General features: G+C 36.8%; 1 protein-coding gene across 2 annotated transcripts; it reads right to left on the bottom strand.

The window, feature by feature from the left end:
• Positions 1–339: 339 nt before the first annotated feature.
• On the bottom strand, positions 340–22,289 carry KIAA0753 (KIAA0753 ortholog). 2 transcript variants are annotated; one of them, XM_067309910.1, is made up of 17 exons: positions 21,901–22,289; positions 21,324–21,476; positions 19,992–20,601; positions 19,137–19,240; positions 18,788–18,850; positions 17,711–17,926; positions 16,373–16,583; positions 14,797–15,026; positions 13,559–13,728; positions 12,058–12,171; positions 9,900–9,987; positions 9,388–9,471; positions 8,859–9,032; positions 7,701–7,782; positions 5,064–5,184; positions 4,668–4,895; positions 340–1,882 (listed from the first exon to the last, which is right to left on the bottom strand). In XM_067309910.1, exons 2-17 carry the CDS (start codon positions 21,411–21,413, stop codon positions 1,768–1,770), a joined length of 2,700 nt encoding a protein of 899 aa, XP_067166011.1. In that variant the 5' UTR covers positions 21,414–21,476; positions 21,901–22,289; the 3' UTR covers positions 340–1,767. The 2 variants fall into 2 exon arrangements, with proteins under 2 accessions (XP_067166011.1, XP_067166012.1); XM_067309911.1 differs by having other exon boundaries at positions 8,859–9,029.
• Between the last annotated feature and the right edge of the window lie 52 nt (positions 22,290–22,341).

The raw sequence follows: 22,341 nt of genomic DNA, 5'->3' as shown, positions 1-22,341 counted from the left end.
CTACTAAAGTTCCTTAGGAAGGATTGAAGAATATTAAATCATCTAAAGCCTTCCCTCTCCATGGATTTCTGCTCAGAGAAAGGACCCAAATACCACACCATCTCATCCAGAATAAGAGTTCACTTTGGCATCATCATTCAGAGGATACCACTCACAGCACAATGAGAGAAAATATATTTACTTTGACAGATGACCATGTTACTTTGGGGCATATGGTAGTCTGACTCTTGTAATGTTGCCAGGTACTCCCTTGCATGTTGGGTGCTGACTACTCCAAATGGTTTAAATGCAAGGTATTTTAAATCAAAAATAAGCTCAGTCCTAAGAACAAATGTTGTTTATTAAAAAGACTTTCACAAGCATACAAACACATACAGACATTCTTTCTGACTTTGTATTTGTGGATTTAAAAATAGACTTACCTCTATATATCTTGGAAATAAAAAAAGGTAGTGTTTTAAATTACAAAATCATGGTCACACATCAGCAATAAAAATTACATCATACAAATAAATTTCATGTCAAGCATCACAAAATAAAAACAAACTCAATTACTTAAAAATTATATGTTCAAATTAGAGGAGATAAAAACACTTTTAGAAGGTTAGAAACTATTCTGTAGTAGATTAAACATTATTGCAGAAAAGAACTTTGTCAAAGGAAACTGACCTTCATATTATTTTTTAGGTTACCTCAAGGGCTGAGATCACATTTTCCACAAGTTTTACCATGAAAATTTTTTTACTCGTTGCTTGCTCCAGATATAACCCAAACTAGTACATTGATTATCTGAAACTAACAAGTTAATTCAATATTGTGGAAGTGCCAATTGGTCATTTTGTTGCTCTTGATTTCAATGGGATTTTTACCCATAAAGAATGTGGGGTTGGATCATTAAATGCTGATAGAATAATAAAGTTTTAGACTGATTTAAGAAAAAAAAAAAAGGCTGGAGGGAGAAAATTTCTGTCATATGTTTCCACTGAAAGGTCTCATTTGGCTGTGCATGATGTATTAGTGATATTCTGAAACGAACAAGAGGGCTACTACATTCAGAAGCTGATTGGAAGAGACTAGAATGTAGGTTTTTTTGCATAGGAGTACAGCTACTGCTATGTGTTGCATCAACTTAATGCTGTGCCAGGAGAATCACTCTCCTTTGGATTGCTGCATCCCAAAAAATAACTAATCCAACTATGTCTGTTAGCTATGGTGGTCAGACAATATCTTTCTTGCATGATACTGAAAACCTTAAACAGCAAACCCCATGGCTTTTACTCTTGACTTTTCCACCTGGGCTTTAGACTCATATCAAGAATATCCCGTTCTTCCCAACACAATTTTCAGATTCAGCACAGTACAGCTAAGTCCATGGCACACCTGGAATCCAAGGTCCACCTCCCAGTATTTTATTGTAACCAGGCAGATCTCATATAGACATGGATGAAGTAACTACATGTGTAAAAATGGATCAGTAGCCCCATGAGAACGTGCAAACTTTACTTGTAACAATTTGCTTCATTCTACTGAAACACTGAAAAAAAAAAAAAAAGTCCTGATAAACCCTGTATACTAAAGTTTGAAAAGAAAAACATTATCATCGTGGTTTTATAAAACCTGAGATGAATCCATGTTGGACTTAATTCATTTGGTGAGTGGAATCTCACATAGACTTCACAAAAACATAAAAAATAAGATCACCTGATAAAATTGTTAGACTGAGGCTGGACATTGCATTTGTTAATGGACAAATTTAAAAACCATTTACTACGTTGGCTGCAAAAACTCTGAGATGAACACAGCTTCTGCATAATCCTCACAAACATCCTGCAGCTCTGCTGCCACATCACATAGGGCTTCTTCCGTCAGTTCCTCTGCAAGACTGAGGGAGAGAGAAGCAAAAAAAGAAAAGGAAAAGGTTCAGAAGGTCAGATTTCCAATTCCAGTCATTCCTTCCATTGATATTAATCCTCTGATTTTAGAAGACTAATATTCCTATTTCTTCTTTCTTCCTACTGTTTAGCCTACGAAAAGATTCCACTACCATAGAAAAGTTGTGTTCTCATATATGTTGTATAAGATATTGGAAATTCTTGCCTCAGTGTGGTTCCTAGTGAAGGATAAATACTTCATGCTTAGAGGTGTTGAGAGATCTCTGTCACTTTCCTTTTCAAACTCTTAGATACTAATCCTGCTTTGGGAATAAGACTTGATATACTATGGTGCTCATCCAAAGGCCATTGAAGTCAATGGGAAGCGTCTCACTGATTTTAGTGGTCACTGAATCAGGCCTTATTGAAAGCAACAAAATTTAAGGAGAGGTGAGACCAGAAATTTCCATTTTCATAGATTTCTGGGTCAAAGCAGATGTCACAGAAGGGAAAATTATTCTAGCATTTAAGAACACGATTGTTTGCTGGTGTCTTGAAAAATTCTCTTCAGTGTTATATATACTCTAAAAGTATCACAGAGTTAGTGTATCCAAGACCTTTTAGCACAGCATGGGAGTGTTTTTTCTTAATATATACACATAGATATTTTGATACATATTTTACCTAAAAAGGTTTATAATGCCCTCTGGTGGTATGAATAATTCAATGAAGTGTCCTGGATATTGGATTACATTTGTAGTTTGATTTTAAGTAACATGTATCATAGGCAAATGGCAGCAGTGCAATTCAACTGGCAGAGGGAGAGAGATTCACTCCATTTAATCCATCTGTCAATCACAAGAAGATGCCAGCCTTTGAACTGTCCAGCCTCACACCAATTACAAAAATGAATGCAGTTCAGATTGCAGAATGACAGTACTGAGAATTGGCAAGGCATACTTCAGTGGTTCATTTTAATAGATTCAAATACAGTGGTCTACCCACAGTTGTTAAAACATTTGCCTACTTAGCCACAGTTGGGGGAAAACCATTAACACATGATGAACTTTAGGCATGCAAGTCATCTCAAATATCAAGAGACCTAATCCTAGAAACATTGATGCAGATGCCAAATGCTACTTACATGAGCTATATCACTGATTTCAATGTTACTACATTAAAAATGTGCGTAGGAGTTTGGAAACTCGTGACAATTAAGTGCGATGTCCAATCTGCTAATACGGACAATTAAAGCAAATCATTCCTTTTTATAATTACTGAAGCTAGATTTTATAATTCTCTCCAAATTCTCCAGAGATATCGTCTTGAACTTTTCCTCTCTCTCAATCAGAAATCTTCTGATTTCCAGCTTGTAGGGCATTCACAGCTCCTCTGTGCCAACTGAGGTTGTGCCAGTTTTATTTTTTTAAGTTCTGAAAGAACAAGACTACTTGCAAGGTTCAAGTTCAGCCTATGGTTACATGTTCTGCTGGACTGGGACCTTACAATGTCAATAGGTGACTTCTGAAACATCACAAAAATTGAGAATGAATTATAGGCAATTCTAGACAATCACTGAAGGGAAGTGCAAGGAAATGATGACCAATAACATCATCCACTTGTCATACCTGTTACCGAGCAATCAAAATACTTATGAATATTTCAGCTTTCACTGCCCCGCTTGCTTAGCAAATTTTGACTGTGTGATAAAGATTTCTTCTTTCCTACACAGTGCGCCACGGAGGGAATGTTATTTATAGCTGCTTTACTTCTATTTGTACTGAGGGACAACAGACCAGATATGTCACAGTTCCCATAGTGAACTCCCTGACAGTGCAAAGATTTTTGGAAATGGAAGTACTGAAATCTGCACTAAGTCCAGCTGTCACTTTAAGAATATCTATTGTTGTTCCATAAAACAGCAATTGCATAATCTTCCACCATGAGAGGTAAAGATTGCAGACATGTTCTCTGCTATTTCCAGTGCTTTTCACAGAATTGTTGGGGTGGGAAGGGACCTCTGCAGATCACCTAGTCCAACTCCCCTGCTCTAGCAGGGTTACCCTAGAGCAGGTTGCCCAGGACCATGTCCAGTCAGTATTTGAATACCTCCAAGTACAGACACTCCACAACCTCTGGGCAACTTTTATTTATTTCTTTTTCTCACAACAAAAAAGTAAATTTTCTTTTCCTTCAATTTACCTGTTGATGATACTACTGAATTCATGGATGGAAAATTGCAACCATTTCTTTTTATCTCTAGGGAGAATATTATGTTGAGTTAAACACTGAAAATGCAGTGTTAAAGACTTTTTCAGAGCATGCTAAATAACTACATCCTCTATGGAGACTCCCTACAGACTCATTCATCCATTTACTGCAGAAATGGATGAGGAAAACAGGGTGGGCATTTTTTCCTGCAGTTTTCTACAGCAATAGAAAGACAATTTGTACAAAATAAGGTCAAGTTAAAATTCAAAAATTTCCCTTCTTCTGAGGTAGTCTTCTAAAAATAATATAAGCTACTTTATATTTCACACAGTTGTTTTTGTGGTAACACTGTAATATGCGAAAAATAATCACTCCTCCAGAACATTGCTTCCATATCCTTTCATTCTCTTCAAAAACCTTAAAAATCCATAAACACCAAGTACCAGCTGAGAAACAGTCCAATAGCTGACTGCTTCTGGCTTTCAACAGAATTGTCCCCTCCCCACTCCTTTCCTAAATAAGGTCAGAAAAACCTGTTCATCTGCTGTTACATTCACTTCACAAATACAAAGATAGTTCGCATACCTCTCAGCAATCTGCCATGGATTGAAACTGCCTACTGCCTCATGGGAAATGAGCTTTAGGTGATGCTTGTATCTGTTGTTATAATCCAAGATGCTCTGGAACATATGCTTTGGAACAGAGAGAGAAACACAGCACTCATTTTGCAGAGACATACTCTGATTCAAGGGCTGCAGAATGTCATTTCCAGGCTGCAGTTTCTCCTCTGAGTCTTTGTTTTCATCAACACCCCTGGAAATGGAAAATATCCAATACATCAGAACCTGGTTTTCAAAAACATTTTTGAAGGACAAAGTCTCATCAAATAGCAACCACAATTTTCTTTAATGAAAACACTATAATGAAGATGCACAGCTCAAATGCATCTCAGCTTAGTGTAGGGCAGAATACTCTACTTACTTGCCATCAAAAGATTTTTCAAATATAATGTCTATTTCTGGCTCTTTCTGTCCAACTAGTTTAGTTATCTGAATTGGATGTGGAGAGGAAGGTCTTTTAGCTATTGATGCATTTTGAAGTTCTAGAAGGAAGAAAACAACATTAAAAATTGTTTCATTGGAAGAGAAAAAAATACATTTAATGCAGGCACGTCCTCAGAAAGTGTTGCTCCTTTTAAGGCCAAGTCCTTCAGATAAATAAAGAAAAGTCCCTAACATGTAAATTCAAGATGGAATTTCCAAGAGCTCAGTGTGCTAAAGATGAGCATTTCAGAAATCCCATACTCTGAAGAGTTTGTTGTATCTGTGGATACTTCTACAGAAGAGATAGAAAATAATACTCTAAAACTAGTCTACTAAGCTTGGCAATAAATACAAGATATGGGGGTGGGGCGGGGGAAGATTTGGGCCAAATCTTCACCTGCCCTATTGTGAGACTTTCCAACTGGTCTAAAACAGCTCCATTAAAGTCAGTGTATGATCAGATCCTCACTTTGGTAAATCAGTGTAGCTTCATTGTTGTACTAGATCAAATAGTAGGATAAAGAACAGAGAGGAAAAATAACAACAAGGAATATTGTTTGGAATGTTAACTTTTGTTAGTGAACAGCTTCCTACTAACATTACTCAGATTTATCTCTCTATCTTTCTTTTAAAACGTTTCTCTAGTGTGAAAAGTTTTATCTCTAAATCTGGTGGATTTAACATTCTTTATTTTCCATCCAATGAAAAACAAGCAGCAAAAATAAGATAAATATTTATTTGAAGCACCTGAGCTGAATTTTTCCAACAATTAAATACTAATTGCTGAAACACACTGGATAATGATTTCCAGTGTACAGAAAATCTAGATTTTCTGAGGTTAGAATTTAACTTGCATGTGTGCTGCAAGATCTAAAAGCAGGCCTTTCTGCAGGAAAAAAAAACAAAAAAAAAACAAAAAAACAAGCTTCTTCAGTTTTACAATGTCATCATCACTTCAAAGGAATAAAGGAAGAGAAAAATCTTCTAAGCTTAATTAAGGAATTTAATATTATCTTCTGTATACTGCCAGAAAAACCTTAAACTTTGAGGGACTCACTGCTACAGTAATATTTACCTAACATTTACTCTTGAACTCAGCCATTTAAACTGTTGGTTTATTAAAATAAAAGAAAGAAAATGGGAGAAGCAAACTAGATAAGTATCTGCTTGCTCCTGCCTAAATAAAAATAATTAAAAAAAAGACCAACAGCAGGAACATAAAGTGAGAGTGTTTCATAATACTCTCTGCCTGTGAAGTCTAAGAATAATTTTGGATTCATCATCGTGAAAAAGATTACTGCTAAGGTTTATAACAAGGACCAGATTCATTAATGCTGTTGCAAAGGAATCAAGTCAAATAAGACCACACTAAACACTCTCTTCAAGATAAAGATTAACAAATTTGCCAATCCCTTTCTCAAAAACTGAAAACAGATGAGTCATGAAGAGCTTAATAAGAAAGAATGAAGTGGCTTTAGGAGATGTCAGACTAAGAATAGGAAGCATATAGAGAAAATAAAGACATCTTCAACAAACTACACTTGCCAAAGGTAATTTTTCTCATCAGAATCCCACACAGCTTATCTGTTGTATTTTCATGCACTTACTCATGAGTTATCCAAAAGAAAAGAAGAAAATTACAACTCAACAGCTTTGCAAGTTACATGCATGCAGAAACAACGAGAGAAAAAGTTTAGCCTCCTCTTCCCCTATAGTTCTCCTGCCACTGATCCTCTGTGGAGTGCTGCCATTATCACAAGAATCCTTCCTGCTTCTGGACCTGATTGTGTGGGCTTCCTGAAGTCTTATTTTTAAGCACAAATACTTTTAAAAGGACTGCATTTATTAGAGGTCTGGGCTAAGCATAAAAAATTATGGTAATCTAAAACAAGACAGAAGCCATACTTGAACACAAACTGAACTGTTTTGGAGAAGTTAAACTGTTTCTTCAAGTCAAAGAACAATTTACATAATATCTCACATACATCAGATTTTCATTTTCTTTCCCTGCCCCTTGTCTGAAATTACAATGAGATCGAAGTGAAGAGATAGTTTACTCAACTTTTAGAAACACAGTTTAAAAAAGTAAACTAGCTTTCTTCTGGAGTAAAATTAAATAAACTTACAGATGAATTGGAGGGTATGTGCTGATGGAATATCACCTTCATTGCAAAAAACTCATTTACTCATACTTTGGAAAAAAAGAAAATATCTAAGCTAAGCCATGACAAATACGTGGAAAAAGGGGCAACAACGTTCAGACTTAACATTTGATGATTGGAGGTGTGTGTTAAAGATACCAGTCCTTCAGCTAAGTCACACTGGCAGTGCTTTGCACCCAGATGCAGCCCCAGTAAAGCCAAGTATAAAATTAGAGCCTGTTCTAAGAAGAGACCCCTCCTTCTTTTAAACAGTCATTTTAGAACCATATTTCAGAAACATTTCTCTCAAAGGTGTACCTATATCAAAAATGTGTGTGGATGGTAATCACAATCCAATAATCTTGGTTTTGAAAAAGCAGAATTTAAAGATAGAGACGACAAGAAAAATAAGTTGCATTAAAAAAGACACTTACCTTTTTTCTCTTCCTGGGCCCAGAACTCCAAATCGCTGTACACAATCTGGGTAAGTCTCCTGCGTACAGCTTCCTGGTATCTCTTTAAGACATACAAAAAAAGAGATTAATCAGCAAATATTTAACAGTTTAGCTGTGTTGGTGATCACCTCATGCGAAAGCAGGCCACGATCCTCTCTGATCAAAGTAGGATTATTTTCTCCAATTAACTTAATACAGAAAAGGGTGTGTGTGTGTGTGGGGGGGGGGGTCACGGATATTATATTCTTGGTCAAAATGCCAGTCTAAGACTCAATCATTTGCCAGTATAATTACAACTCCTTCCACCTCTGATCAACAGCAGTTAGTCAAATAACCGAGAACTGAATGGCCTACATGCCTGTCCTGCTCTATCACAAACAACAGTGAATTCAAATAAATGCTTAAATGTTCAGTCTCATATGGATAAAGACACTACATAATGTAAGCTTTGTGCCTCCAGTTTAGAAGTAAGTGGCACTAAACTCAGTAGTTCCAGATTAGGATAAATTTCTCTGAGCAGGAAGGTAGAAATGAGACTGGAACCAAAGAACTACGGAAAAGCTGATTAAAGAAAAATTGAAAAAAAGCAACATATGAGAAAGATCAAGGCAACCAAGTGACAACCTAATGAAAATTTATATAGCAAGATGGATAAATAGGAGCACAGTTAACTAACATTTGTTTGACTTCCCCATGTTTCCCTGTAATATACTATGGATTGCCATGGCATGTTTCCTTGAGGTGCTCATGCTACCGGAATATTAGGATCCTGTATCAAAAACACTCAAAATTTTTCACAAATATTCAAACATTTCCCAATCTGTGAGACAATCAACTATGTAGCAATCACCATATTGACTTTCTTCTTCACAAATGATAATCTAAGCCACAGAACTTTGAGGTGGGAAGCAAACTCAGGTCTACCAATTCTAAAGCTAGCAATACAACCCTTAGGCCAAACATCCTTCTGTTCTCACTTTGCTTTCTGCTGGAAGTGGAAACTCCCTCCAGCTCTTTCAGTTTATACGCTGATCCAGTCAAACCTTGCTTCACCTCAGAATGTAGAAAACGACTGATATCCACAACTAAGGAGGGCAATCTGGCAACACTGAGACCAACCAAGAGATAAAGGCTTACTTCAATGTCTTCCATCCTTTGCAACATTGTTTCCAAACTAGCACTGTCTGCCATGGCCAGCGCCTGGGCCTGGAGTCTCTCCTGCTGCTCCATGCTCCAGAGCTCCTGAGCAGTATCTTCCAGAAGATCATCCAGTAGCTTTTCACTCAGGATATCTGCATTTGCTTCAACCTGCTAATTAAAAGAAGAAAAAAAGAAAAAAAAAAAAGCCAATGCAAAAAAAGAAATGTTTTGGTGAAAAAAAAGTGCTTATAAATTAAATATTTCTAAAAGGAGCTGCTCACTGTAATAATCCAGTTGTCATTTAATGTTTTCCTTCAATGAAAATCCAAATAATTTCCTGGCTTTCTTCCACTCATACAGCAAGGCAAATTAATAAAAACAGCTTAGTATATTTCTACCACTAAAATCAATGGATATGGAGAAAACTCATTACTACTTTCCCAGATGCGTTCTGTTACATGGCAAAGACAAAAATTCATCATAAATTTCAAACAGCTATATTCTATGGCATACAGATAGAATATACCTTTTCAGCTGCATGAGTTGAGAGCTTGTTCATAAATGAAGAATCCTTCAAATGACTGCTTGTTTCCAAGGAGAGATTTACCTTCTAATAAAACATAAATCCTCTCATGATAATCACATTTGCTGCATTACTAGTACAAATTATATCTAGTCATTAAATAGGGTATAATATGAATTATTAAAATACCCTTATCAAGTCCAGTCATGTTCAATATGGAATTGTTATGACCATTCAAAAAAAATTTAAAATGCATCTACTTGATCAGAAAGTAACAAAAAAAATTTAATGTAGCTTTGCAAAATTTTGAATTATAATCCAAGGACCACACACTGAAAAGGAAATGCACTCTCCACATGTCCAAAACTGTGTTGACTACATAATCAATTTTAGATGCTTTTCTCCCAAAACTGCTTACTTGCATTAAGTTGAAAATAAACAGTTATGTTGCCCCTTCATAAGTGTTTTATAGCTCTAAATTAATCCTTCAGTGGCATGAGCTTTGACTATACTACCTGTGCCTTGTCCAAAAGAGGTTCTAAGTGCTCGTGTACTGCACTCTCAACTTTGTCTGCAAGCTGGGTTGGAGAAGCACCTTGTGACCTACTCAAAAAAGAGTAAATGACAATGTCATTCTGAAATCCAGTATGACAACAACACATAATCATAAATACATTTTGTTGGGAGTGGTGGGGAGGGGGATGGAAGGCCCTAACAGATCTAATACCAAAACTTTTTCCATTTATCAGCTCTTCAAACCAAGTAATTACCTCAGCTTTTGTATTTTTTTCTATTTCTTCCTTACTAAGGTCAGTTAGAACCTTCACTCTCATTGAAGTTTCTGCCTCAAGCCATGTTATTCTTCAAAAATAAAACATCACTATAAGGAAGTTACAAATGCACATTGTAACAACTAGAGAATGAAATCGTGATTCTGAATATAGTATTAGTTTAGAGAACTTGAAAAAATGGTCAAGAGAAAGTTAATATTGACTTTAATACCACATACACCAGGAAATTCTTGTGTTGGGAACCAAGGTTCTTCAACGATGCCTCTACTACTCGTAAACAGGCAACTTTACAGCTATCCACAAATACTGCCCACATAGACAAGCTCCTCATCTTATGATGCACACTGCCATGCATGTTCCTACTACAGATCCCGCAGCTGTTCCTACTGCAGCTGCCACAAACAGTGGTGCCAGAACAAATTAATTTGGGGAGCTCTGGTCTAGAAGATGTTGGATATAATTTAAAATAAACAAATCTGGACTATAATCCTGATTGGGACAATGATACCTGCCTTTGGTGCTATTTTGTCCTTCTGGAACAGGTAGATAATATTTACCTTCTCAGTGTTGTGATGCTAACTCAATTATCTTTAGAAAATAAAAAATGTTTAGCTGGATATATACATGAGAGTTATATCAACAAATTGGCATCTTAAAAAAAATCTATGGGAGCTAATTAATAAAGATATTTTGATGAAGAAGAAATGAAATTTTGGGTAAAGAGAAGACTAACTATTACTTTTCTCCACAGCAGTTCTAATAATTCAAAACAACTACAAAGAAACAGCAAGCTTCTCACATACAAGACCATTAGCATGTGACTCAAGTTGTGCACACAGAATGACTAGTCTTTTTGAAAAAAAATCTTGGCTCTCTCTTCCATCCTGCAGTGCTCAAATGCATATTCTCATTATGGCTTTAACCTTGCTAGGAAATTGGTGTAAAATTCAGCTCTCTTCTCAGATTCCTTCAATGCTCACTGACAGAACATCTCTCAGAAGTCTGCCCACTAGGTAACATTTCCAAATAATTCCGAAAGAAATCCTTGTGTCAAGTGCTTTTGGCAGCTTCCACCTAGACATATTCCTGCTTTATTAGCCTCAACTGAACAGATGAAACATTCATTTCAGTGATTGAATATTAATAAATGCCATTCATTACCAAGCAGATTTAGACCCCTTCAGGTCTATAAAAATGTAAAAAGAGATTTGCAAAATATACCAAAGACAGAACTGTTTAACAACAGGAACTAATCATGTCTTTACTCATCAAGGAGAACAGGAGTGAAGGGATAGAAGTAAAAGTAACTAGAAATTAAATATAAGGAACTCGTGTAAAACAAGAAAAGGAAATACATTATGAATATAGCAATTTGTCAAGTTTTAGCTAGGGTGATCTATTTCACTTCTGCCAAAAGATCTTCCATCATTTGCTGTTTATCCTGCTAATTCATTGCTTATATTTTTATGTCATATTCAAAGAGTGAACCAAGTCCTAAGGAGATGAATTGTCCCAGATGTTGGACAGGTCATGCAGGTATTTTAAGAGTCTTTCAACTCTGCAAAAGAGGAGGAAGGGAAAGGGAAGTATCTCTTGACAACCAGAAAAGGTTCTGAAGTGAGAAATGACAGCATTATAAAGACCGCCAAAAAAAAAAAAAAAAAAAAAAAAAAGTCAACTGTATTTCCTCTTACTCTAAGGAAAGGTTAAAAAAAAAACAAAACAAAAACAAAACCCCTCAACCCTTACCTAACTACAGAAAACATTGTCTATTCACCCTGAAAATCTAATCAACCCCATATAAGAAAAAACATTTTAATATATTTTAAAGAAACATTCAGAAAAAAAAATTAGTATTTCCAATCAGAATATCCATGCCAACCTGAGAGCTTCTTTTTCCATGAGACCTAGTTTTCTTTCTTCTGCCTTCCCTTTCTGTGAAGCTGAGTTACCAATGAGTTCCTTGGATCTTGCATTCCTGGGTATCTTGACAGCACTATAAATAGGGGAAAATATTAATGGTACTCTTTTCCCTCTGTTACATCTTAAAAATGTCTATTTATAGCAAACATTATTGCATTAAAATTTGTTCAAATTTTGCCCCTCAGACTGTATCTAGCTCTCAATGTATAACTCTTATGATCTTAATGGGCTAGATTACATGCATGAAACTGACTCCATGTAAATGAAACGGTGGAAACAAAAGGAAGAAATCAAGATGACAAGTTTGTTAATATTCACCCTGAACTTCCTCCTTGATACTGCAAGGGATCCTCCTAAGGGGTGTTCATAGCAGGATGTAGGCCCTAGCTATCTGCATGTTTTAATTGTTACATTGTCTATGTTTTTGTTTGTTTTAAAAGATCTAGGAAGAAAAAGGACAAATGATAACAATCATATTACTGTAAAGAGAATTCCTCTAGCATATAAGAATTCATGGGAAAAGCCTTCCACTAATAACTCAGTATTAAGCAGTAAGTGCTTCAGATAACTTCATTCACTAAAAAGCTAAGATCAGTTTTAAAAGACACATTCAACTAATATTGAGATTTTTTTCTACACTGACCTGATTATTTTAGCATTTATCTTTGAGCTCTTTTCCCACAGTGAAATAACCCCTGAAGGCATTACTACAAGTAATAGTCAATGCGCATATCAAATACAAATACATACTTGTCTGAATAGCAGGATTAATAAGGTTGATTTAGCACAGACAAGAGATTTGTGTTTGAATTTCTTGATGCCAAAAAACCAACCAACCAACCAACCAACCAACAAAAAAACCTGAAGTCTTTTTGTAATGGGGGCATTCACAAAAGGCTCACAGGCTTTGTATATTCTCTGACTTGTAACACATTTTGATATGACTACATTATTCCCTCCAAAGAAGGCACTGATAGGAGCTCTTCATTGGATGGATAATTTCAAGACACTGAAGGAACGTATCTTTGTTATTTCTACCATTCTGTCAATTTTCACTGAAATTAGCTGATAGGCTTGCAAGTTATTATGTCAGGACTGACAGACACAGCATAACAATAAGTTAGTTCTATGCCAAAAAAATTAAATCAGGCCAGGTCACAGACTCCAAGATGGCACATGATCATCCATTCTGCATACTGCATACTTTGTCAGTGCCCAGCCAGTCTCAGACAATGCCCTAACCTGATTCAGGAAAGAGCCAATAGCTCTTCCCAGGCTGTATGGACGAGGCCAACTTGAGCTAGGAAAAGAATTCAACTATCTGTTTGTGAGCGGTGCTGTGCCATTTGCCTTCACGATCAGAGAACGAGGACCAGTCCACCCTATTTACTAATACAGATATAGTAGCATTTCCACAGGGAAGTAGAGTAAGCACTGGTTCCACTAGACCGCAGACATACCGTTTTGGCGAAGCAGGTGGAGATGTAGGGTTTGGAGGTACCCAGGGTATTCTGCTCTCCTTAACCAGTCGTTTGCTCTCTTTTAGTTGGAAAGCTACAGTTGTCTCTTGAAACCGGGCATGCTTTCCTTGAGGTTGTACCTGTCTTGATTTTAGAGCTTTAGGCACTCCCTTAAAATTAACACAATCACATTAAAAACATATATCTCCGTTCTTGATATTTTCTCCCCCCCTCCAAGTATTTTGTGTTCTGTTTCACAATTTGTCTTGAAGTCATGCCTGATGGCTTTATTGCACAGCTAACATATGCAGAAATTTTACAACTGATATGAAGGGGGATATGACTGTGCCCCAACAGAACATGTGCTTAATCCCACAACTGTGATTTTTGCAAATAGTTCCAGTTTTTCAATATTGCTCTTCACAGGGAAAAACTTCCTTTTGAGATTTTCAGAATTAGACTCTTAACTCTGAACAGATCAAAATAGAAGGTTTCCAAGATAACTTTTTTACAGCCATGAGACTATAAGATTACTCTACTTATATTTGCTACAAAGACACACAGACTAGCTCCTTCAGTATGAATTATTGCAATGCTTAACCTTGCTGCTCACAGTCCTCACTCATACTAATATGGGAAGCAGTAAAATATATACATATGCATGCATCTATGTTACTATACAAAATCTGATTTTTCAAACAGAAGGCAGCATTCTAAGGAAGAAAAAAAATCACTTAGAAGAATGTATCTGTAAATATTTTGTATTTGGAAATATTTTTAAAGAAATTGTTTGTCTGCATTACAGAAGTCCCTTGTTGGTTACAAGAGAGATTTATCAAAAAAACAGGATTTGTCTTGTGAAGCTGTATAATTTCTGTAATCAATGAGGCAAAATTTGCCTCATTTATATCCTTGTATTAACATTAGGGGGGGGAAAAAAAAATCAGCTTTAAAGCCAAGTTGAAAAGTTACCATGCTAATTTCAAACATGAAAACACTTTCAGAGAATTAGTTTTCCTTCTTGATTCTGTTATTCATTGTTTCTAATTAAAGAGCACATTTCTGATGAACAATAACATTACTTTCAATAGTCATAACACAAGACTTACTCCCTTACTCCTCCCCTGTTCAGAATCAAGAAGTTTCTGAGGAAGCGCAAAGCCTGGCAGTGCCTTAAAAAAAAAAAAATCCCAGAGGGCAGGTAGAGGAAAGCATAAATTACTTTATCACATCCACACCTTTGATTTTGCAGGTCGTAATACTCCTTTCTTCTTCAAAGGGCCACTTTCAAGCATGGGACCTTTTTTTACAGCTCCAGCTCTTGCCAATGCATCTAAGCTTCCTTGTAAAATGGCATTTTTCTCTGGAGTAGGTGGGTCATTTTCTTCTTGAAATTCACTGTGTGATATATGAGCGCGACTGTTTGTCTTTGGAACTGCTGAAATATTTGCAGCAAGTTCATGCTTGTCTGTATGAAAAATAAAAAATAATCCTTCATCTGTAAGCTCAAAGGGGCAAGAACCATCTTTATTTCTGTATTTGAGATTTTTGTTGTGCTAGGCATAACTAATCGTGAACTGTAAAGCTCTACCATAATACAAATAAATGAAATTTTAAAAGTGTTTGTATTTCCTGGTAAGTGTTACATCAGCTGGCTTTCTTACACTGTTCTGTCGAACAAGATTTTTTTTTCTTTTTACTTATATACACACAAACACACATATACCTATGTAAATAATATGAAAGCCTTTTGGTAGCTATGGGCACATGAGGTCTAGGAAGTGAAAACACCATATCTTTTAGGCAGCAAGAGACACGAAAACCAGGAGATACTTGGCAGTATACTCTCTTTCTTTGGAATGTCGAAGATGAATTCATTTCATAGAAGTCTCCTACTCCTTACCTAAGCTTAGAAGGGAGTATGTACTATTCTAGTAAAAAGCAGTACGAGAAAAGCACTACAAACAAAAATAATAAAGTCAATTAATATATGCTATGTAGTAAAGTAATAAGCTATAATGGCTTTCAGGAGGTGTCAAAATATTTCAGTTATGATCTTTATATCACAACACACAGAGAAAGAGTAAAGCCCACTTCATTTCATATATGAGGTAAACAAGCAATAAAGCAATCCCAAAAGGTTGCAAGGCAATCCAGTAATGAAAAAAAAGCAAGAATTCAGTTTCCAACAATTAGCTAATGTGTTGCTAGGTACCGAGACTGGGATTACTGTGCAAAAAAGACTAATATTAATGGACTGGCAAAAACGAAATAAAGCCACGTCTCTCAAAACCTCTCTCAAAAGTATAAAAAATACACAATCCAAGGAAATTCTGAGCCAAGGCTTGAGTACGTCTTTTCACTGAATACAATTTTATAATAACCACAATAGGTTTGTTGGAGACTTGCTAACAGTTGGTGATTCTGCATTCCAGCAGTATATATTTATACAGTATTAACTAGGTAGATGTTTGGAAGTATTCTGTACACACAGTTAAAGCTAACTTGTAAATTGTCATTTGGGTATACACTGTAAAAAAATAATCTGAGTGTAGTCCATTATAAAAAAATAGGCAAAAATAACAAGAGTATGATTTAAATAATAACAATATAGTCATAAACAGACATATAAACCTGCAGGTCTATCATCTCAGAGGAACAGCTGAAAAAAACTGCATAGCAAGGCTACAAGAATCTGATTATTACACATGGGCTATATTATACCTTTGGGAGCAATATATAACATACTACAGAATTGAACTGCAGCTGGTAAGTTAACTGATAAAAATGTATTTAATAATTCAGAATACAAACCAGTCAAGAGTCTCCTGGCAGCTGAAGGTTTTCTAGGTTCTTGTCCAAGCTGTTCCTTTAAGATGAGAGGTTTCTTTTCTCCTCTTGGAGATGTAAGCTGCTTTCTGGCTGGAAATATCTCATTGTTTCCTGGAGATTTGCCCTGAGATGCTGAAAGACATTTCTTTGCTTTTTTGGGTGTTTGTTTCTTTTCCAGCAATGAATCCAGATCCTGTACCAAATATTTATAACCTAAATTACTCTCTAATTAAATCTGATGTCATAATGAGAAACAAACTTTAAAGGATTCTTAGTAGTGTAGTACTTTTGGGTGTTTTGTTCATTTCTTTTCTTTTTTGTAGTGACTCTTCCTGATAGTTTATTCATCCAGAAGCTTCTTCGTATAATTAATTAATCTTACAGAAAAGGCTTGCATTTTTGTATTTACAAATGACTCTAGCAAATTATCTGCTTATGGTATGTTAAAAAAGAAATTGATGCAAAGGCTACAGATGAAAAAAAGTCCCCATATGACTACAGGATGACTATGGACTTCTTTCAGTAATGAGCACAATCTTAAACAGTTCTATCTCCCTGTGTGTTCCAGGGCAATTATAACTATTACTGTTTTTATAAGCAGTCAGAACAAAAGAAATAAATGCACAGCTTTTAAAACTAGAATAATATTTTAAGATGCAGAAAATCTCATGACTATTGTATCACTTGTTTGATTAAATACTGGTTTCATAATAGTTTAGGTTATGCAGGTTTTTCGTTTAAAAAAAAAAAACTAATTCAGAAACTGCAGCAGTAAATGTGAATCAGAGCTTTTTTTATTACACCAACAATGTTTTTAAAGCATCAAATATCGCTAAAAGTCATTTGAGTGCACAGAGCTTAATTAATTTTTGTAGCTACATCTTCTGCCTGCACCTACCATGCAGGAGGCTAACACTCATCACTAATCCTTATGACTAAAACATGCACTGCTAAACAGAATAAATACATAATTTACACCAATGTATAAAATGCACTCCTTTCAGCCCTGAAAATGACAAATGAATCAGACACTGGTGCTCTATTACCACTGTAAGTACAAGTTCTAATTCTACCAGGAGAGTCAACAAAGACAAGAACAGCATCAACAAAAAATGCAGCGGGTAGCTTTGGTGTATAAGATGCAACTTCATTTTAGACCATCATAACTTAGGAAAAACAGTGCATTGTATACATTAGAAAAGATGGTGACTTTTAGATCAATAAGATATTTTGCCAATTCATGAACACACAATATAGTTTACACTCAAATATTTCACTATGTCTTTTCTGTCTTAGCAGAAACGAAATGCTTTTTCCTACCTCAACTTGTAGCAGGATATCTATGATAGTGTCAGAAAGAGAAGAATCCATTTCTAGTTTGGCAGAACAGAGAGACAGTTGTCGAATGAGACTGCCCAGTTCCTTGTAGTGGGTAGGAACCTGTTGCTCTGTTTGATCAGTAAACTGATTGGCAAATGTCTGCAAGGCTCGTATAGCTCCTCTGTGTGCTGCAGCCAATCTGGATACTGCTCGAGACTGGGACAAATGAAAAACACATGCTTGAATAACTATAGTTTCCACAAATGCTGCTACTACTCAAAGAATTGTTGCCAGAATTTCATGGCAAAACGCTCAGAATTGTAATAGTTCTGATGATAAGGCCGCTTGTGAGACAAAACACAACAAGCATTTAAGCAGCCTGATAAAGATACTACATAACAGTCCACATATCAACTATCGCGCTAACTTCAGCTAAACTAGCATAGCTATAACATTTTCTGATCTTTCTTCTACTCTATGCTTAGAGAGTTTAGTCTTAGGCCTAACCCCAATGTGACAATCATTGTACAATCATGGAACAGTCTCCATCCCCCAGAGTTTTCGTTACAGAAAAAAATACAAATGTTGGAAAAGCACAAGAGAACAAGACAATACTGGCCAGACAGTAGGCATGATCACAGCATTAACTTTGTGAAAGATGATAAACAGACAAGAATATCAGAAAGGATGACCAATAAGACTAAGTGACATCAACAGCAAGTTAAAAAAAATAGTGAGGAGTAGAACACAATGTTATTCAAAAATGAAAGGGGAATGAAGGAGGAATTAGAAGCAGCACAGAAGTAGAGAAGAAAAACAGCCTTTTTCTCTCCAGCTTACTCTAGAGAGCTGAGGAAAAGAGGGAAGCAGCAAAGGCAGTATCAGATCAAGCAAGCCCTATTTCTGTAACAATGAAGTGAGAGGTGTAAGATACAAAACAAATAAACAAAGACCCCTACTCCCTTCTGGAGAAGGATCAAATGTACCCTAGATAACTTGAAATCTGACAAACTCAATTTACTGAGAAAAATTTCTGTCAATAAATGAGTGGCATCCTGAATGATAATTACTTCCTACCTTTTTAGTATGTTTGATTTTATGAAGACTCAGTTTCTCTAAATCATCCTGAATTTCTTTTACCTGTTTATCAAGAAAGGAGGGGGAGGGGAAAAGTCAGTCAGAATTAGCTCCATGTCTATAAACAAAAAATAAATCTGCACTGTAACATCTGAGTGAAAGTCCAAATTTTCCAACAGTGATGCTCACATCTCTATCCAGTGATGAGAGAGATTAGTCACATCATTCAGATCCAAACCAGACACTGTCAGAGACATCTTGATCAAGATCTCGTTTCAGTTCATTTCTGTCAAAATCATCATAATAAACTAGCTACTGCACACCCCAGTTTTAAAGGATTGGTTCTTACTTGTTGCTGGAGAACATACAACCTCTGAGCTGACCGTGCAGCTTGTTCCTGTCTCCTAATGCGAATTCGTTGCTCTTCACCAGGATCCAAAATTTCACCTCTCTCTGAAAAGCATAAAATACGGAGTTTTATATCTTAATCTAACCTGTGAAAAACCTGATAAAGTCAAGTGAATAACATAGTTTAGCAAGAAGCCTCTTTCATGCAGAACCAATATGTACATGTGTGTATCACAAATTTTGCTGGGCCCTCTTGAGCGGTAATAGAAGCCAGTTATTTTAACTCTACATCATGTTTCTACTTACAGCTTGACTAAGCATTCTTATCTAACATAGTTTATCAGATATAGCTTACAAAATCACCTGTGACCCCTCAATCATCTCACAAAGCTGCAGACAGAACACTCAGAAAGTCAGAAATATTTAAGCCTCTGGCTAATGATTACAAGAGGACCAATGCAGTGTCAGAAAGCACATTCAATATGCCACTGCACAGCCATAAATTAAGTGAGTCAGATTTACTAGATGAAATGTTATCAACTCTTGGTCTCTTATTACTACTAACAAAGTGGCTAATTATGATGCTATCTTTTTGCAGTCTGAAGATCTAGCCAGTAGGACTACAGGCACCAATATTTTTCACACAAGGTGTTAGCTAGCCTACCTTTAATTTACTGTCATTGCAGACATTTATTGCCTAAACTAGCTAGCCATTCTACTTTTTAATCCATTTTTGAAAAACTGTCCTTAAAAATACAGAACTAAATACTGATTCTAATTCAAGCCAAACAAGAGAAAGAAGAATGAAACAAACTATTGTACATTTATATAAAGTAATTTTTGTTTAGTCTTACACCTTTTTTAGCCAGTTCTTCAATTTTCTGGATACAACTCCTCAATTCCTTTTGCAGACGTCGGACTTCCTGTACATTTTCATCTTTTTTTCTGATACTTGTCTTGGAGCCTGGTCCAGGGTCATGGGTGGGTGGAGAGTCTAAAACAGCTGATATTAGCTTTCCCTCGTTTGGTGTGTAGAGATAAACTTTAGCACCAGAGTTGGTGGTCTCCACTTTGGAAGGCTGACCAAGTTTCTGCTGATATTTCAAGGGAGTCCAAGACTTCAGTGTATTTTTCTCTTCCAGACTTTGTAATAGTTCATTTTTGTGTTGTTGTGACTTCTTGGCCAACAACTGTTTATTAGCAGCAACTCCAAACACCTGCTGTTTCACTTGCTCTTCACGATGTCTTCGTCTTATGTCCCTTTTGGCTAGCTGAATAGCAAATTTTAGTTTCTCTTCAGATACCACTGAAAACATGCCAGAGCTTCTTATGCTGGGACCTTCACTGCCAGCTAGACTTCTCTGATCATTGGATGGCTTCACTTTTTCTATTATAATTGGACGAGGACTAGGGAATCTGACAGGCAAATTCTCTGGAACTGCAGGAACATTCCTATTAAACCGGAGCTGTTCCAAAGTTTAAACAGAGGCTGATGTTACACAGAGCACATTACACAGGTGATGCATCTCTAGCACACAACAGCAGGGAAAATGGATCTCCTTTCATATCAGAATGTATTCTGTCATGATGGCACTTCTTCAATATATGTAAGACATCCTCCCTACTCAAACAAACACCAGTATTCAAAACTATTTTGATTTAAGCATGTACATCCTTTTGTAAATACCACTAGGCACTTCTTTGCATCTTAGCGTGGGTACATAAATTGAAAAAAACGGTGCGAAGTGACCAGGCAATAGACAATGCCATTATAAAGGTTTTTAAGTATTACAAAAGTGTAAATAATGTAACATTAGTAATATGAATTAACATAATTATACCATAGAGTAAGTCATTAGTAAACTCATAAAGGTAACAGGTAATGTATACATGATGAAGGAGACATGCAAGGCTGAAACACAGTACCAGAATAAAGTTTTTAGGTTCTGCTTCCACACAGTAAAGGCTAGTAATAGGCTAAGACAGGCAAATAACATTTACTTGTACAATTTCTGATCTACATCCTTATAGAAGAAGAGTATCATGCACTGTATGACACTGTTATGAAATCAAGTACAAAGATTTGACACCCACTAGTGGGCTATCTCATAAAGTGGGTCATGATCACCTTTCTGTACTGATTATAAAGGAAAACCAATTCAGCATCACTACAGAAAGCAAATAATACCTGTGTTTGTAATGTTGTTGCTTCATTCCTGTATAGCGGGGTATTGGATGCAAATGTAACATCGGATGTAGATAGCTTGCTTGGTCCCATCACATTGGCTTGACGCTGAAAATCCACAGTTATTTGTCCTTTGCTACAATTACAGCTATGAACCTAAGAAAAACCATATGCTATTTCTGCTTTCTAAAATGAATCTAAGGTCCGATATGACTAACAGATAGAGAACCAACTTGAGGAGGCATTTGGAAACGGAAAACGTACTATGCATATTCATGCAGGTGGTACATAAGATGGAGAATATGCTCCCACCGTCTAATGCATAATTTGCAATTTACATCCTTCTTTCACGCACCCACAAAGAGAGCTGTGAAGCACCACTACAGACCATGAGGCTCAAACTATTAGTCATAAGAAGAATGCTGCAGCGCTTTTATAGCTATTACTTACCTAAAAAGGAAATGGTATATGGCAAACATATGAAAACAGGGTAGCAAGCTAGACTAAGGCAGTGCTCAAGAGAGCAGGGTCTGTACAAAATACGTTAGTATCAAAGGAAAAGACACGGCAGGACTCGTACCTAAACTTCTCCACAGGAAAGAGTGTAAAACAGAAGCGACAGAAGCGATGTGTGGAGACATGCCAGTGAACTCACGCTCCTTCACTTGCCTCTGCGGAATAAAAACGAGCAAGATCCAACACACAACGCTGCTGCTCGTTTCCTTCGTGACTGAACTGCAGACTTCCCCTCCGCTCAGCCGGAAACTCCGTTTCTCCCGCTGCCGGGGCGCCGACGCCTCCCCTGCAAGTGCCGGCCGGCACGGCTTCGCTCACCGCTCGTCTCTCACGAGAAGGACCCTCCCTGCCGCTTCCCGCAGGGCAGCACCCGGCGGCCCTCCCCGCTCCCGCCCCGCGGCCCAGCCGGGGGTACCCGCTCCGCTCCGCGGTCCGCTCCGGTCCGGCTCCGCCTCGCCGCCGCGACCCCCCGGAGAGGCGGTTCAAACCTGCCCCTGGCAACCGC

This window comes from Apteryx mantelli, chromosome 22 (assembly GCF_036417845.1).
Source record: "Apteryx mantelli isolate bAptMan1 chromosome 22, bAptMan1.hap1, whole genome shotgun sequence".
In the NCBI taxonomy this organism is placed as follows: Eukaryota; Metazoa; Chordata; class Aves; order Apterygiformes; family Apterygidae; genus Apteryx; species Apteryx mantelli.
The sequence above is the reverse complement of the archived record's forward strand: the minus strand, read 5'-3'. Positions and strand labels throughout refer to the sequence as shown.